This window comes from Anthonomus grandis, chromosome 15 (genome assembly GCF_022605725.1).
Source record: "Anthonomus grandis grandis chromosome 15, icAntGran1.3, whole genome shotgun sequence".
Taxonomy (NCBI): domain Eukaryota; kingdom Metazoa; phylum Arthropoda; class Insecta; order Coleoptera; family Curculionidae; genus Anthonomus; species Anthonomus grandis.
Window position 1 is genome coordinate 9,422,575 of NC_065560.1, and position 18,958 is coordinate 9,441,532.

General features: G+C 32.3%; 1 protein-coding gene across 4 annotated transcripts in view; it reads right to left on the reverse strand.

The window, feature by feature from the left end:
- LOC126745183 (protein ECT2) overlaps nt 1-18,958 on the reverse strand; it is a 93,107-nt gene that overhangs the window by 59,766 nt on the left and 14,383 nt on the right. For 3 of the 4 annotated variants that reach the window (XM_050452912.1, XM_050452911.1, XM_050452914.1), the window contains exons 3-4: nt 11,969-12,184; nt 2,679-2,822 (exon numbers count right to left, since the gene is read on the reverse strand). In XM_050452912.1, coding sequence (XP_050308869.1) covers nt 2,679-2,822; nt 11,969-12,184 — 360 coding nt within the window. Of the gene's footprint in view, nt 1-2,678; nt 2,823-11,968; nt 12,185-12,262; nt 12,411-18,958 lie in introns of those variants that run through there. The other variant, XM_050452913.1, reaches the window with a different exon arrangement.

Genomic DNA, 18,958 nt, shown 5'->3' on the forward strand with positions numbered 1-18,958 from the left:
CATAAATATATTCCCTAAAAAGAGATCTACAGAAAGTTATCGGTGATACACTGGCAATACACCTAAGAATCTGTTTTTGGCTAATAAATACTCGACGAGCATGCGACGTACGATCCCAGAGTGAATACCGTACAAAATTCGTGAGTGTATAATAGCGTGGTATAGACAAATTAGCTGATTAATTACCATTATAAATAACCATTACCACCCTGAGGTATAACATAATGGCATAACATAAACTACCGAGCTTCATCGACAACTCAGCACAATGAGATTCCCAAGAAAATGAATCATCCAATGTTAAGCCATGAATCTGATTTTTTGCGGTTTGCGTTCATGCGTGCATGAAATTTTCGCTAAGGAATGTAGATATAAGACGCCATAGCCAACCCAGCAATCTGTCTGAAGAATCGTCCGTTAAATTTAAAACGGTTTTATTCCAGTACTATATGCAGCAAGATTATCACATTCTCTATCACGATTTTAGGAAAGTTCGTTTCATTAAAAAGGTCTGTGCTATATATATTTTAGGCAATTCATTGAGTAACGAAGTTCTTGGATTCATAGGGTATAGTATATATATGTTGGTGTGAAATAACTTACACATATAAGGTAATGAGAGTCTGGTCAAGGGTTCGTTTCAACTTAGTAAAGAGATGATTAGTTGCATTTTTATTCAATGGTTGGAACTTATCAACTGTTTTCATAAGAAGAGCCTTTGTCCGCCTTAGTGTCATTAGATTTTGTTTTTTAACGACTTAGGCTAACCTAAATCTAGTATCTGTAGGCCATTCTACTAATTTACATGAGAATGTGAACGCTAAACGCTACATACTTATAGCATAGCATTAACACGTTTTGATTCCTACATTCGACAAACCTTGTTTAATTTTTCATATATTCTTTATTTTATTTTTGACCGTTAAACTTAAACTCATTTTGTTTAAAATAAAATAAAAATCCTGCAGTCTCCCTCCACTTTATTTATTAAATAAACATTTACTGATTTAGAATTCCCTACATGTTTCGGACACAGTGATGTCCATCATCAAGGGTTAAAAGGTTTAAAATTGGTATTAGATATACGCTCCATGGTTTGATTCTATATCAAAAAAACCCTCTATTTATTATTATTATTCTTTAACCTACGACTCCACTGCAAGTATGGACTATTTCTTCATCATTTTGTTTAGTTTATATTTTCAATATGTGGTAACTAGTCTCTGTCTTATTTGTTCAATTTTACCCTTGACTTGTATCATGTTTTTTAGTATTTTTTCCTTTTATTGGTGAATACACAAAGTATGAAGTTGTTAGTGTATAAGTTTAGTGTAAATTAGGTTCAATTATTAACTAAAGCCTAACTTACTGCCCTAGAGCAACCCTTACAAATTGTGGAATTGTATTTCCAAAATCAGTGATCAAAGAAAACTTTTTGGTGCATTTTGACCAATATTTAGTATTCATTAAAAACATCCTACCAAGCGCACCATTCGCAAGACAATCGCGAAAGTTCAGTACTTTTTTACACTACTGGACATATGGCTGAGAACTTCGCTGCTTTAACTGAAAGTGTTCGGGAAGATTAATCGATTCGTTGTTGCTTTCAAGCTTTCAGCCTCTCTTATAGCACACTGTGGCTTATTTTGAAGCAAGACCTTCGATTGAAGACAAAATACAGCTCGTTCAAGAATCGAAACTGACCGATCTTCGTTTACATTGTAAATTAGGTCAGTGGCAGCCAAAACCAATCCAAGACTTACCCATGCATCTCAAAAAATATAAAATGTAATGCAGTCCTTAAAACAAGGGCCTTCTACAGGATATTAACCTTATTTTATAAAATCTGAAATATTCTTGTAGTCAGAAAAAAAGGTTAATTTTTAAGGTCAGTTTTTTTCAAATATTCTTATTTTTTGCCCAGTATGTAAAATGAACATTTACAAGATGATATTTAATTAAAATAAATATAGTGAGGTTATTCATACTACAAAAACATAACTTTTAAGTTTGCATTTCCAAGTTTGTCAATATTTCTGCTGCAGAGTGACACATAATTGAACATTTTGACTAACAAGGGTCATAGCAATTAGAAAAAATCAATAGTAGCATATAATCATGCATATTCCAGGCTACTAACCCATTATACCCCATTATATAATATCACAAGGAAACACTAAAATAATATAATTAGTCAATACAAGGCCATCAAACTTGTGTCACTCTTTCAGCAAATATCATATTTTGCTTCTTTTAATAAATAAAAGCATAATTTCACATAAGATTCTACCAGTTTAAATATCGCATAACAAGAAATAACTTCATTATTTATTCAATATTTACAGTAAAGACGACCCTTGAATTACACAACAAATATGCACAGCGAAGTGTGATAATTAAATATTATCATACGCAGAATATCAAATTACGATGCTTACATCATCTTTCTTTGGCATCTCCGTTAATTTCAGCACAATAAAATTTTATTAAGGCATTTTTATATATAAACCAATCACGTTCGATAACTTTTAAAAAACTTATTGAAACACTCTAAATATCCACAAAATGAAGATGATAAAAACATAAATGAGCCAAGCACTAGAAGTAAAAGACGATTCACAATGATTAGCCATTAGTAAATAAAAATGTAAAGTTTGATTTCATATTAAATTACTTACCACGTGCGTACAATTCGGATCGTCAATCGTCGTCACTGTGCCACCATTGGCAAGCAAGACTTCAGTCATATGTTTCTCCTCGTCGTCTGAGAATCCCAGAAAACACACCCTCGCCCCGTGAAAAGGTTTCAGTTTATATTGGTTCTAAAAAATAACATTTTACTTAACGCAAATTGTCTATCAATACGTGACAAATTATAGACCAAAGATAGAAAACTGCCAATTTTCGCTTATTATTAGTGAGCTATAGAATAAAAAAAAGGTTAAAAAAGATATAGGTTAGTTATTAAGGTTTAAATGGTTTCTTATGAAAATAAGCTAGTGCACCATTAAATTGGAATCCAAATGAATGCTGAGTGTTTAATGGAAGTTAGGTACATCTTTTTACTTTAATAGTTTGCTAAGCTACAAAGTAGCTTAATAAAATAGGAAAAATAAACCATAAGTGTATAGTATACTAATTAACAAAAATTATAATTAAAAAAACATTTCTTTAAATGCCTGTGGTAATTAGGTATCGCAATTCTAGTTTTGAGCAAGAAAAATTTCCCAAACCCGAAAAAAATATTTTATACGACTTTTGAGCATTACAAAATAAACAAAACTAGTACAGAACTAGTTTTGAATATTTCTAAATGACCAGCTCTAATTTTGCTTCTTTTATTCAATTAGCGCCAGCATCGGAATAAATTAGATATAAAGTTGGAAATGGTATTTAAATTTATTTTATTTTAATTAAAAATATTCTAACAAATACAAAATCAAATAAATAATTATGCTTTGGTAAGTATCCAGTTAATTTAAAAATATTATTTATTTAAACAAGAGCTTGAATGATGACATTTAGAATTACAGAGGACATTTTTCTTTCGACAAGAGCATGATCTGCTAATACACTTTTTAATGCACATACATGAAATAAATCCTTGTTTAGACCCTGATATATTGGATGATGCTGTTCTAAGTGATATTTCTTTGTCGTTCTTGTCGCCAAAATTGTTGTTCTCTATAAAAATATTATTATCAGCCAACTGAAACTCGTTTCTACAAAAATGTTTTTGTAAAATTCCAGACTTTGTTGCTAATTTGTAAAACCCATCATCAATTGATTGAACAACTGCCATTACATTTCGTAGTGCTAATCTGCCACGATCCATGTCTGGTATGCGTACAAGGACATTGTCGCGAACTGGGGCTGGTTGAAATTTTTTATTTGATTGTGCGAGCATTAAATTGGCTTGTACTTCCAAACCTCTTTTAGCGTTTTCACGATTCGTAATTATATCGCAGGAACGTTGGCAAAGAAAAGATTGAGACTCTGATTCCAATTCGTTGTTAACTTTTAAAATGCAGGCAGCATGAATTTTTCCTTTGCACTTTGAGCAATTTTCCACGATGGTTGTTAGGCTTTTGACACACAGTACATAACGAAAGTTCATTTTCGTTTCTCGTGTTTTCAATGGCTATATTAACTTTAGAAGTTTCTGCTTCTCCTTTTTCTCTACCTTGAATAAAATCCTGCACTTCACTATCCGCTATATTTTTTAAATCGATAATAGAAAGTAGTAGCACTTCGGTATAATCCATATTATCCTTGTTGACTTTAAGAACTTGCACTTTACTATTTGCCATATTTTCCCTATGAATCATAGAAACTTGCACGTCATCTTTAACTGTTTCGGTTTCATCTATAGATCCTATACTATTTTGAAGTTCGTTGCTTTTATTTAACAGTTTTTCGAAATCGTCTTCAGTTTCCAAAGAAGCAACTAAATCTTGGGGCAAGTCAGTATCCTTTAAAACATTTCTCTGAGCGCAACCAAACATAGCCTCGTATGGGGATCGCTTAATTGCACTGTGGTAGCTTCTATTTTTTTTGACTGGAGGAAACACAGTCCCAGTGTTTTGTATTTTCATCGGACATCCAACATATAAGAGCATCTCGCACATCTCTGTTACACCGTTCCACAGAACCTCGACTCTGTGAGTGGCGCGGTTTTCCATGAACGATTTATAAATGTGGCCACTGGCATTTTAAATTATTAATGACCTGATTGGAAAATTCACGGCCATTATCAGAATGAACTATTGACGAGCTCCAAATAAACAAAAAATTTCTATTAGCTTTCCGGCAGTTTCTACAGCAATTTTACTTTTCTTTGGGCGTAGAACACAAAATTTAGTCAAATGGTCTTGATAGTTCCAGATGAATTTGTAGTCTCCATCTGGGTCGGTCTGCATATTAATAAGATCAACTTGGCACCGAAAATTCATTAGTTTACCTAATATAGGCTTAACAACGATTCCCTTTCTAGGTGCCGTTTTTTTCAGTTAACATATTTCACACAGTTTTAGGTATATGTTAATAGTTTCTCTAGTAATGTTTGCGTATTTTTTCTTTAAATCTCTTTCCAATGCTGAAACAAAGTGCATGCTTTATAAAAAAATTCTAGATTGAGATCTAACGTGCCGGTACCGGTATCCGAATAAATCCCGGTAATAAGACGTTATAGGCAACCAATAACCTAAATATTAGTTTATTGGTTGCTAATAATTTTAACTAACCTTATAAGTTATTGTTAATTCTTGTCGTTATCCTACAATTTCCTGGCATTTGTTTGGATACCGGTAGCGGGAGGCATATTTACTAAATTAATTTAATATTGTACAACTCAAGTACCGCCCGCACGCACCATAGCGTGCCGTCCCATTGACTAGACAAGCCGTTAAAAACAGCTACATATTTCAGGATCCTATTGGGTGATTTAGTTTACAAATTAGTTTGTGTTAGTCCAGGATGGTTTTGATTAACTTAAGTTAGTTTTTTTGATTATTCGACACGCCAAATCAAAACAAACCAGATCAAACCAATCTGAACTAACCCAAACTAATTTGTAAACTAAACCAGCCAATAGGATCTTATAATATGTAGCTGTTTTTAACGGCTTGTCTAGCCAATGGGGCGGTACTTGCATTGTACAATATTAACATTAGATTTAGTAAATAATTAGTGTTGTTCCGAGACATACCTTTATGCCGTTTATGACCCGTAGAAATATGTGCCTGGTGAACGATAGGAAACACTTCATCCGTGGAAACAAAATATTATAGTATGGCATCAGAATCTTCTTTGCGTTTTTTAATTAACTTTTCCACGCCACTTATACTTATTATATCAAAACGCTTTATTCTTCTATAAGGTTTAGCAGATAGGGGTTTTGATTTGGCTGTGCACAAATTTGCCTCCTTTACATCATTAAGTATAGTGAGGTAATGATCTTTCCCCATAAGATTATGTTTTTTAGTACCTGAATCCTCCAATAACCGAACTAATTGTAACTCGAATTCAGCTTGCATTTTTATAGAGGTAAATGGTTAAATATCGTACTTAAAATAATTGTGATATTTATAATTTCACGAGCACAAACGAAATAAATTCAAAACAACAACATAAACATAACCCTACTTTTTAGCTGGGTTTGGGAGGCTGCAAAATAAGCAAAACTAGTGCTGACAACACAGAAATATACAGAACTAGTTCTGTTCATTTCATACTGCGCAAAACTAGTTTTGTTTATTTTAAAATGCTCAATAGTCGTATGAAATATTTTTTTCGGGTTTGGTAAATATTTCTTGCTCAAAACTAGAATTGCGTATATTTTTCGGGCAATGCCCGAATTCGACTATTGAGCGTAACATATACAATAAGAACTGGTTTAGTCAAAAGGGAAACATATTAACAAGATTTTTTTAGTGAACCTATTTTAGTTCAATACTAAGTTTTGCGTTTAATCTTGTTCCAGTTTATCTTTTTATTCAAGTGTAAACATTTTTAATATACATGCTTAGCAAATTTCTTTCTTGGGTGTCGAAATACCTGTGCAATAACATGCAACAGATATTCATACACACAGTTAAAGAGCAAATAACTTCGCGCTAACGTGAGTTTCTCGCACATAAATTTGCATAATTAATTGTTTATCAATTTATTTTATAGTAACCTGTTGAACTTATATTTTATACATGAGGTAAAAAGGCTGGCTGAGGAAAAAAGGAAAGCTACTTACAATGTAACAGTACACCAACAGACGAAAACTGCAATAACTATAAAAAAACAAAAGAGAATGCTGGGAGAAATTCTTCACCGACATGGAACACGATCTTTATGGAACCCAGAGGAAAGTTTGGAAGATGCTCAAAAACAGAAAGAAATCCGTAAACGAATACATCCAGACCACAAACCTCTCAACTAGTGGGAAACATATTTTAGAAATTTATATGACAACACTGACAATACGGTAGAACTTCAATCAAAGAAAACGAGAAGTAGATCGTGAATAGATTAATGATTACAGAGGAGGAAGTTAGTGTGTTAGTGGGAATGGACGACATCACCAATGAACTAGATAAAGAGGTAAAAAGAAAATTAACGGAACAGAGTGGCACAAAAGTATCACCGTACTATTTGAAAAGAGGGACAAAACCAATCCGGATACATACAGAGGCATAACCCTGCTTTGCACTACTATGGAGCTGCTCACCAGCATCGTCAAAAGTATCCTAGAATACGCACCATCGAAAACAAACATGAACAACAAGGATTTCTGTACAGATCGACAACGAATGCCCTATTTATTGTGAGACAGATAAAAGAGAATTCCATCGAATTCAGCTACCATACTTATGCGTGTTTTATTGACCTAATAAAAGCGTTCGAGGAAGTACGGCTGCCTGATATACTGCACATATTGAGAAAGAAATAAATCCCAGCATCAATTATTATAAACATAACCGGAAATCTGAACACTACAAGAATGAAAGGAAACCATCAAACTAACAGCAATAAGACAGGGTGAGAGTCCTAGCCCATCCTTTATAACCTTTTCCTGAATGAGAAAACAAACCAATTGATGATGCGATAATCGTGGCAGAAATACAACATGTCAATCCCCATTGATAAAACAAAATGTATGATGACCGTCTCCAAAAAACCGGTAAGTCGTAATAGAAAATAAACCAATAGAACAGGTTGTGTTATCTAGGAGTATACACATTAAAAAAAAAGAGGCATTTATTTCCAACAGAAAGAAAAAAGAAAATACCAAAATATGTATAAAAATGGAAAATCAAAGTCCTTAACATTCTATGTACTGACACATTATATTAATAAGGGATTTAAACAAAATATTAGTCTTAGCGGGATTTACATAAAATAATCTGAAATGCCTAGAGTTTATTCTTGGTATCCGAAAATTTAATCCAGCCAAAAGGGTGGGACAGTCAATCTTGTTATGAATAAGGTAATATAAGAATTTTATGGAAAGAATTTCTCTTCTTTTTGCTAAGGGTATAATATTAAATTTATTTAAGTATAATTAACTAATCAAACCTCTGGCTGGAAAGACACATTCCTCTCTAAACCAGAAATACTTCATAAGCTTGCGCTGAATGCGCTCAATATCATCTATCAGCTATAAATTGGGTACCTAATTAGAGATCCGTATTCTATTTTTAAGCGTATGTAAGAGAAGAAGAGTAGTTTTAAAGTATTAATATTTTCAAGATGCCGACAGTTGCGATAAATAAAACCCAACATTTTGGCAGAGTCAGAAAGCATTTTTGCTACATGCTTGACGAAACTTAATTGCGCATTATAAGTAAATCCCAGATCAATCGCCTCATCCTTTCTGGCTAACACAACATTATTTGCTCTATAGTCTAAATTGATTGGCAACAGTTTTCTAGAAAATGAGAGAATAGAGCATTTATTAACATTTAAATATAGTCTATTGACATTGCACCAGTTCTCTACTTTATTAAGAATTACCTGAAGAAATTCGCAATCGTCATCAGTATCTATTTTTGTGAACAATTTTATACCAACCGCAAACAGTAAACTCTGACAAGACAGTAATTTGGCAAGATCGTTTATTAAGAATAAAAAGAGAAGCGGGCCTAAATTAGACCCTTGCGGAACTCCCGAGCACACTTTATTTAAAGCAGACTTAAAGCCTTCATATTCAACAAATTTTTTACGAACTCGTAAGTAAGATTTTATTTAAGCAACTAATTAAGCAGCAACAACCCGGTAACCACAGGTCAACAAAGCCACCACAACAATTTCAGGATATCTCAGAGGTATCATCTGAAAAAACTACTACATGCGCATTGATAGTAAGGTCCTGTGTAAGACCGGTACTATAACCTATGGTATAGAGAATAGAACTGCCACGAATAAAACAATGAGCATCCTCGGAACAGCGGTGATGAATACCTTAAAAACTATCTCAGGGAAGACACTTTGAGACAGCGTGAGAAAGAGCGACATAAGAAAGGCATGCAAGGATGAGATCATAGTGAGATGAGGGAGAAAAAGAAGAAATTAGCATGACCACATAGACAGAATGTTGTCTTTGCAAAGTTAAAAAGAGACGTTGCATTATTAATGTTTGATTTGAATTATTTTTTTAATCATATTATTTTTGTAAATAGAACCAAAAAAGTATACTATTTTTCTGTTAGAACTTAAGGATGGAACTCTAATGGTAAAAAATTTAAGATACTCTGATTTTGGTCAGAAACCATAAACAACGATACCTTGGGGGAACCTTAATATCCATTTCTGCGTCCCCACTAATTATTTATTTTCCCCTTCTCTTTCCTTTTTTTTAAACAGGCTTTAAATGAATCAGTGTGTAATCCGTAAAAATAGATCTACCACCCAGATATTTACAATAAGGAAATTTTAAAACCATGCTGAGAATTTAGTAGGGTGACGATAGACAAGTGTGCTCTAATAGTTCTAGGAACAAGGAATTTCGAAAAAGCTAATCTAGTTAATAAATATATGGGTCAATGGCTCAAGAAGTAGAGTAAAAGTGGGTGAGATTATGTCAGATTCGTTTGAGGTGTCGGGTGGCCTGAAGCAAGGTGGTTCTTTCACCCCGATATTGTTCAATATTGCTTTGGACCGTCAATCGCTTCAAAAGCATCAGTAAGAGATATGTTAATAAAATCAAAATAAAGATTTTAACCAAATTTATAATTGGGAACTGTGGGTACCTTCCTGACCACCTTCAGCAAACCTGCTATGCAGCTGCATACTATTGGGACAGAAGTTTGATCTTCGTAAGTTGTCTACATGTTTCCAAAAGTTATTTGAACTTTGTGCTACATCATGATTCACTTTAGCAATGTACTATTTATAGCAAATATAACTACTTCTTTTAAAGTGGAAGTTTTATATTTTTTATGTGCCGTTTTTTATCTCTATAATTAATTATTGTAGATCACGACTGTACCAGGGGGGAAAGTTAGACGATTTGTCATGCTTAACTGGAACAAACATTTCAAGAGCAAAGAGCATAGTTATAGAAATAGTAAACACACTCATCATTAATATCAGTTAGTGTTAGTGTTGCATTAGTGTGGAAACTATAACTGATGAACTTATATTTATAAGATCAACAGGTAAACATAGATACGAGGCCTATGTAGCTTGAGTAGCGCTTAAACTTGTTCCTGAAGTGATTACATTTTCAGAAGTAAGTTATCGGATTGTAATACTATGACATTCTTTTTATATAATATGCAGTGCATTCAAGATAAAAGGCACAAATGCATTTAAAATTCAGGCATTTTTTCTTCTTTTATTTTTTGGACACATCAATTAGTATTGTCAGTTGCGCATTTTTTTAAATGAAATATTTCTATGCAGGGTGCTTCAAGTAGAAACTATGACGTCAACATTCATTTTTTTAAATAGAACACCCTGTATATTATGACGTTTTAGAATCCTATGATATATTCTGAATACATTTTGTATAGCAAACCATATGCCTAAAGTATATGATTTGGCAAATATGATATAATAGACTAATGAAACATAAAAATTTATTCTAGATTTAGTTGCAATAAAGATTTAATTTGTTGTCCATTTGATTCAATGCGTTCTTTGCAATGAAAATTTTGGTTAGAGTGTCTCAAGTAGAAACTATGACGTCAAAATTAATTTTTTATGTGATTTCTTAGAAAGTAAGTAGACCTTACTATTTTCGGACAGTTTCCAATTTTGCAACCAACTTAATAACAGTTTGTCACGCATTTGTGAGTATAATTGACATATTAGTTGTCACTTCACACATCATACTTTAATAAAATGCATTTATCTGAGAAAGACCGAATTTAAATATTCATGATTGGCGACCGGGTACGTACACAAGAGCGCTACTTGGAGTTTGCTACATTTTGAACTTATCCCTGCTTTAGTTGTTTTATTTTCTGATCCACAAGAGGCTGACATACTTAGTAACGAGATATGTTTTAACAAAACGGGGCACGTCCTCACTTTACCACCGCCGTTCGACAATATCTATAATTGATTGGACTAAGAGAACCGATTGAGTGGCCACCAAAGTCACCGGATATAACTCTATTGGATTTTTTTCTTATTTGAAGTCCAAAGTTGTACATAGACTAAATAATGTTGATGATTTAAAGCAAAGAATTCGACAAGAAATTATTATCAACCTATATTCGTAAAAAACACTAACCAAAAAGGATAAATGCCAAATATAATAACTATTTTGGGTACTCATCGGCAAAACATTTTCTAACCATTGTAGTACCAGTAGCAATAAAATAATTAGATTTCATCACTAGCCTCTACAGTTACCCTCAACATTCACATGCTTTTTTAATTGCCAAATTTAATGAGTTCAGAAGTATTTGGCAAAACACAAAAGGAGTTCCAATATCTGGGCTGATTACAACAAATTCGAGTGTCGTCTTCATGAAAAACATCTTATTTTATTTTTCATCTCAGTATGTGTGCAGATCGCTACTTGGACGGTGTAAAATAGGTCTGTTGTAATTCTAAGTCATCTAGAGCTACTTCTCTGAAGTTGTCTAGCTTCCTATGACCATTTATGACGACAACAAATAGGCATTACATTATTTCTTTCCACCCGTATAACAATTTTTCGAAACAAAATGCCAGAAGTTAAAGTTAATGCTAAAAGTTAATTTTTTACTACTACTCTTTAATAAAGTTAAGAATTATTCTTATTTGTCTTAAAGCCGCACTTTTTATCAAATAACATGCAAAAAACCTTTCATCCAATAAAATAAACATCCTTTGTAAATTTCTAATTAATCCAACATAGTCCAATTTAGTATCTTTAATCTCAATTGAGAAACTAATGCCTACGAGACTACTAAGCCACTTCAACTAATAAACTCTGACCATTTACATTTCTTTTCACTTTCAAAACAAAATAAAAAAAACTTACCATAAAGGAGTCCTGAGATGCAGTAAAGTTCACATCGTTCCTATGCCGGTTCCAACTATCGTGAACCCACTGTAAATTCAGTACCGGAACCTTAAACGTGCTGGCGTATTGGTACTTCTCACCTCCACAGCTGTTTGCTATGAGATGGGTCACTTTAGCAGTCATATCTTTCCTGATTGACCCGCCCATATGATGGATCAAAGGCACTAATTTTGTCTGTAAAGGTAAGTACTCTTAATATAATATTCAAGTATTTCAACAGAACGATGACATGTTGCAACAAACTGGACTCACCACAACTTATTTTGAAACCATAATAAATTTCAGTAAATTATTATTCCACAAACCAACGAACATAAAATTCTACACGTTCTACATGTCAACTGAGAAGTTTCCACTCTGTCTGGTCGAGTACAGTCAGTCTTATCACGAAATTTTGTTATTGCGTCTCAATTATACAAGGGTTTACCGAAAACATCGGTTAACATAAAAGCTGACCTTTGTATGTTATAGATACTGTTGATGTTTAGGTTTAATATATGCTAGACTATAAATATTGAAAAAAAAACTTTATTGTTAATTATATAAAACCAAGTACTGTTTCTTAATAAAATTTAGGGAAAAGTGGAAAGATTTTTTTATTTAACAATGCCATCCTATAGTTTATCTTAATTTAGTAGTTTTGAAATTGTAGCGAAAAAAGTCAAAAAATGCCGAGATCTGACTAATGCATTCATTCAGTTTTACTTAAAACAAAAATATTTGGATAAAAGGCTCTTTGCAATCGAATCTACTGCTTCGGATTCCTAATAATTATCAGTGGCTCTATCATTACGAAAACCCTTGAGTGGTTCCTCACCTACATTTTGTATAATTTAGAGTTTTCAGAACAATCTGTGGAGAAAACCGTGTCTATCAATCTACTTCCTGTTTTACTCTGACAGTCCAGTTAAAATAAAATTCATTCAAAGATAAAAAAAATCTATCTAAATCTATATGAACTCTATAAAAATCTTTATACCTAATAAAGTGCTTCTAACTTCTTCAGGATTAAAAGCATTATATAAAACATATATTTATATTTTCAGAAAGTGAGTTCAGTACAATCAATGAAGCACCATAAAAAAAGACGAAGATATTCTTGATAAACTGGTATTTCAGTTAATTAGTCTATACTTAAAACATTTTAAGATGCACTAACCAGCTAATGTATTGAATTTTGAAGTTGCTAGCGGTTTTTTATGAAAGATCTTTAAAAAAATAATGGATTTTTAATTAAAATATTATCTTACTACTAAACAGAAAGAAATCAGATTAGTCTATCTTATTATTAAATAATATGTACACTAGGGTGGGTCGTTTTTATACTTTTTCTTTAATTTTGACAGACCTGTGGTTTAAAAACTTGCTATTGGGTAAAACAATCTCGTGCAAATATAAAAAAAAAATCATCAGCGTTTGCATTAATGTTTTATCAGTTTTATAATGGACCCAGTGTGCAACTTTAAATGAAAATATTTATTTTTATTATCATTCTGCAACTCTGAGACTTAAATCGTTCAAATTGGTTAGAGTAAAACTGGCTCTGTGTTTAAGTTTCCATAAGTCATTTATTTTAGTCCCATTTTTTGTATAAAGTGCAATATCTTCCCTTCTGATTAACCGATTTGATTGATTTTGGTCTTAAAAGCTCCAGAAGAACATTCTACAATTTTGAAGTTATAAATCTTTCAAAATGAATGAATAGAATTGACTCTATGTACCAATTTATATAAGTCATTGATTTTAGCCCCTCTATAAACGAACTGAACAGGGATATATTGGAAACTACTTTAAACAATAACTTAAGAGAATTCAACACCAATGATAAACTGTTTCGGAGCCAGCTCAGTAACATTATTAACGATACAACTACGAATGTCTGGGTCTGACAAAACAGCGATGATGACCACTGATAAAGTACTAAAACTTATAGAACACGAAGATGGCTCAAACATAATATGATGGTATACATATAGTAATAAACAGAGGAAAATTAGGAACAAGATCCGGGACGATTAGGAAAAATTGATGACAGACAGATGTTGAGAAATGGAAGAGCTCAAAAGGAAACACGACATGTTCAATATGTGCAGGAAAACTAGAGAAGTCGCTGGCCTGCATACTAGAAAAACTAGTAATATGCTGGTTGACAGGAAGACTAATCTGTAGTGGATGCATAGCTGAACTATTTAATGACAATAGATCAAATCAACCAGACACACACTCTTTGTCTCTCAAAAGCAACCGGACCAAATATTCTAGTGGAATATTTGAAAATAATCCGAGAAGACAACATCGGGATCTTAGTTAAACTATTATGTCGATGAGACCAGCCACAAAAAATAATTGGACAGAAGGATCAGAAACAGAATGTTTTACAGGCGGAGAACGTGAAATAAACATGGCATATATATATCTGCTTGCTGCATTAATGCTGCTGGTATGTATATCCTACCGATGCTATTCAAGCAAAAGATTCAAAGACGAACTCAAAGAAGGCTCACCTCTAAAAACAGAATTTGTTTGCACAGAATTGAGATGGATACTGAGTGAATTATTCGCAAAATGGTTAAGGTATTTCATTAATTTTGCGAAGCCATGTAAGGATAAAAAAAAGTACTTTTAATAATGGATCATACAAAAGTTAGAAGCCGTAACTAGCCAGATATAATCGTGCTCACAGCACACATTATCCACAAGTTGCAACCCTGTGGCATCTTACTCTTTAAGCCTCTTAGATAATATTACAACCAAGAGGAAAATAAATGGCTTCGTGCGCACCTTACCTAAAATATTACGCAATTTCAGATATCAAGATTACTGCTAGAAGCATAGGTAAAAGCTGTATCAGTAGGAAATACTATAAGCGGATTTGGGAAATGCTGCATGGCCTTTAGATCAAAATGTGTTTGAAGACAGTGATTTTATTAGCCCTTCCAATGTGAACATCGACCCTACAAATGCGCCACAACATAACCTCTTTAGTAAAGGAAGTGTCCCAGAGTGCTTCTACTAAAATCAACAACCTATCCCAAGGACAGTTCATCCAAAATAAAGGTAAAAAAAGATTTTTTTTGTTGCCATATAAGACATAAATACCAAAAACCAATCTTGTTTTTTTATTTAAAAATTCTCTTTGGCCCTCTGTTATTTGTCGTTTACTTCGATTTTCAAAAAAAAATATATTTACTACATATATATTATAGAGATTTATTAATTAAAGAAAAAACTTTCATGGTAATTTTCAAATTAACGAAGGTTTATATTATGTACTAACAATATAAACCATTAAATACTGTTACTAATTACTAAGTTATAGACCAGCAAAATTTAACAAACAATTTTTAAAAAAATTTCTTAGTCATGGTTTCATTCAATAAACTAGACATTCTCCTGCAGGAGTGTGTAATTTTTTTCTGGCTACTTCCTTCAATGAAGGGGGATCTACAGGGTGAACCAAATTCAAGCCTCATTATAGGGATTTGACACTATAAATCATCGACTCTTGTTGGTAAAGCTGAGATATTACGGTTTTGAGGTCGACTCACTGTTACTCATCGCATCATACTTCTCTAACAGTGTCACTCATCGCATCATACTTCTCTAACAGGTCAGAAAAAGTATTTGTTAACGGTGTGTACTCGGAGTTTAGTGCCATACTATCAGGAGTAACTCAGGGCTCTATCCTTGGTCCCCTTTTCTTTATTATTTACACGTCTTAACTTATAAGCTCTCTTCATGTCGGAAAGATACGAGCTTTTGCTGTCTTGTTACTTGTAACTTGTAACTATTAATCATGATCTAAACAACCTAAAAGATCTCTCTGAAAAACACGGGCTTCAACTGAAACCATCAAAATCAAAACGTATGTTTGTTTGTATTGTTTATTTGTATTGTTTGTATTGTTTAGCAAAAGAAATCAAAACGAATATTTAAAAAATAATATTAAAATCAACGTAGATGACCAAATATTACCATTTTGTAATTCTGCTCGTAATCTGGGTGTTATACTAGACTTGGTTGTCAGCTTAATTTTTCCGATCATGTTAAGCAACTTCTACAAAGGTTATATATATCGCTTAAACAACTATATTCCAATAGAAACGTTTCAAGTACCAAGTTAATGACAATGTTATGTGAATCTCTTGTACTTTAACTATGCTGATTTTATTTATGGCCCTTGTCTTCGTCAAGCGGAACAAAATCGTATTCAAAAGGTGCAGATGATACATGAATTCGTCTAATTTTTAATTTAAGAAAATCAGATCACGTATCACATAAAATTAATAATTTGAACTGGTTAAATATGTCAAATCGTAGAACTTAACATTTGGGTGTTTTTATGCATGGTTTAATTACTAATTAAAAATTCATATCTAAATCTCTAAAAAATAAATTTAAAACGAACTTGAGCGTCCATGATATAAATATCAGAAATAAATTTAAATATATTATTCCTTGATATAATACAAGAACATACAAGAAGTATTTTACTTACAATGCGATTAAAACATGTAACTCCTTGCCAAACAATGATTTACTACTTCATAATTAAACTAAGTTTAAGTGTGGATTTAAGTTGTATTTATTTAGAGAACAGTTGAGCTCCTATTTTTAAACTCACTAGTTTCGTGTGCTCCAGAGGTAGCATGATGGTTGTATACGATTGCATACAAGGATACTTGTTTGTGTACAGTATTGTTTTGGTGCAGGTTGTGAGTTTTATATCTTCCTCGTGTTGGGTATAAAGAAGGGTATAAGTATTTTTTTGTTGGCAAAATAATTTTTTAATAATATTTCATCTTTATATTATTTTTCTTATTATTATTACGTATGATTACCGAAATTTATTTACTATATCGGGTTAATTCTATAGGATTAAGTCTGAGTATCCTTAGGCTAGACTTCGCCTTTTTTTTTCATTTGTAATATTTGTCAATTAGTTGTTTTTTCTTTTTCAATAAAAGACGATTATTATTATTATTATTATTATTATAGGGATCTTGGAAACCTTAAGAGATACAAGGTCAGGTAAACTATGACCAAGTTTCGTCTGAAAAACCCGAAATTTCGGAACGGTTTTCGGTTTTTTTTGGCGTATAAATCCATTTTAAAATAAGGTGAAAAACAAACTTTTTCCAGTTTTTTTAGAATATTTTTAAGAGTAGTCTTGAGAGTAGATTTGCGACCTTTAAAATTAATCTTTACCTACGTATTGACCACCTTGTTTCAAACACTTTGTATAGTTTACTGTAAAAAACAATCACATATTCCTCTTTTTATAAATATCTATTAAATATTTAAAAAGAAAGCTTTGCCTTTTATTTAAGTTTATCTGCAACCCCCTATCTATAGAAAAAAATCTATTTCTGAAATATAGCCTCTGCCAGTTTTAAAACAAAAATCGCGCATAATTATATGACAATATTAGCTAGTAGCCCGTACAAGGATGCTCTTGAAAAAAAAACATAAGAAAATAGCTCCTCCTAAAACTGTTTAAACGTATCTTTTCCTTCTTAGCCGACCTTCAAAGGACAGTCATCTGCATCTAAATCTGATAAGGGAAAACGCCATATGCCACAAATCATCAAGCGAATCGGAATTAGTGGATTTGCTGTATTTTATGCAAAAAGTGGACACACTTAAAGTGTATCAATGGTAGCAATAGTGAGTTCTATAAATAGCGTAAGCTGCTGTAACTGATTTTGTTGTTTTATATAACTAATAAATTCATCTCAGAACTACATATTTACTTTTGAATTGTATTAGAATTTTAATAAAACGCTTTTTTTATATTAAATAAAAAAACATAGACGTGGCGGTTGAAAATAGGAAATCAGTATTCTAACTTGGACCAATGACACCGGAACAGGTTTTAGCCTGTTTTGTAGGATCTATACATTTATATTAGGCTTCAAGTTATGTACTTTCGTAACTTTAACGAAATTTTTTGATTAAATTTGCTTCATAAAATTTATTCTACATAGGATTTTAGGTTATCCAATATAGTGTCCAACAATCACATTAAAATTTTCCTATTATACTTGTTGAATTTCCCTGTTACGATCGTACCAAGTCCATCCTCTATCAGTGAACTGTTTGTTATTGCAAAAATCAATTACCGATTGGCCAATCTCGCACATCAAATACTGAGCTGTTAAAAATACGCCTTATTATCGGTTTGCTGATTTGTTTTATTGTTCAATTTGCCTGTGTGATGTTGCGAGCCGCCATAAACGGAGATAGAGCGTGTGTACGACAAGAAAGATAAGAGATAACCTTTTGCTGGCGGTATGTTTTGAATTTGCTAATTAATAACTATTTTTGCTTAGGGGAAACGATTGTAAATATGAGGAAAGTTTGTTGGCAGATACTTTGTTGCGTATAAGAAGCATATGCATGGTCATTTTGTTATAATTTAGTTTTTCTTTAGATAAATGTTTAAACTTTAGCTTAAGATCTTTATTTTACTATCAGAGAACTGATATTTAGTCTTTATACTTCGTCTAAGAAATTATGGATAATTGCCACATAAAATTAAAAATTACTGGTAAAAACAATATTTGTCCTATTACTTATCACAAATAACGCCCTCAAACTAGCTTAAATCTAAATAAATTATATGTATGTGTCACTTGTATTGTGGTGCACTTGTGTTGTAATGACAACATTTAGCTGCAAATTTCCATAACAATATTCCACTCCAATAAAATTCATTAAAATCATATCACTTGTTTAGAAACGATTTAACCCATTAAACTTTTTATAGCACCGACACTCATCAAAGTCGTTACGATAGTATAGTAAACTTTAAACTAAACTGATGAGAAATTTTTCGAGTTTCCCGACCACCGCTGTTATTTAAGTGATTGATTAGTTCCAAAAGAAATTATACCAGTGTTAGATTATATTTATCTAATGCGTTCCATTGTAGTGAAACTGCGAACT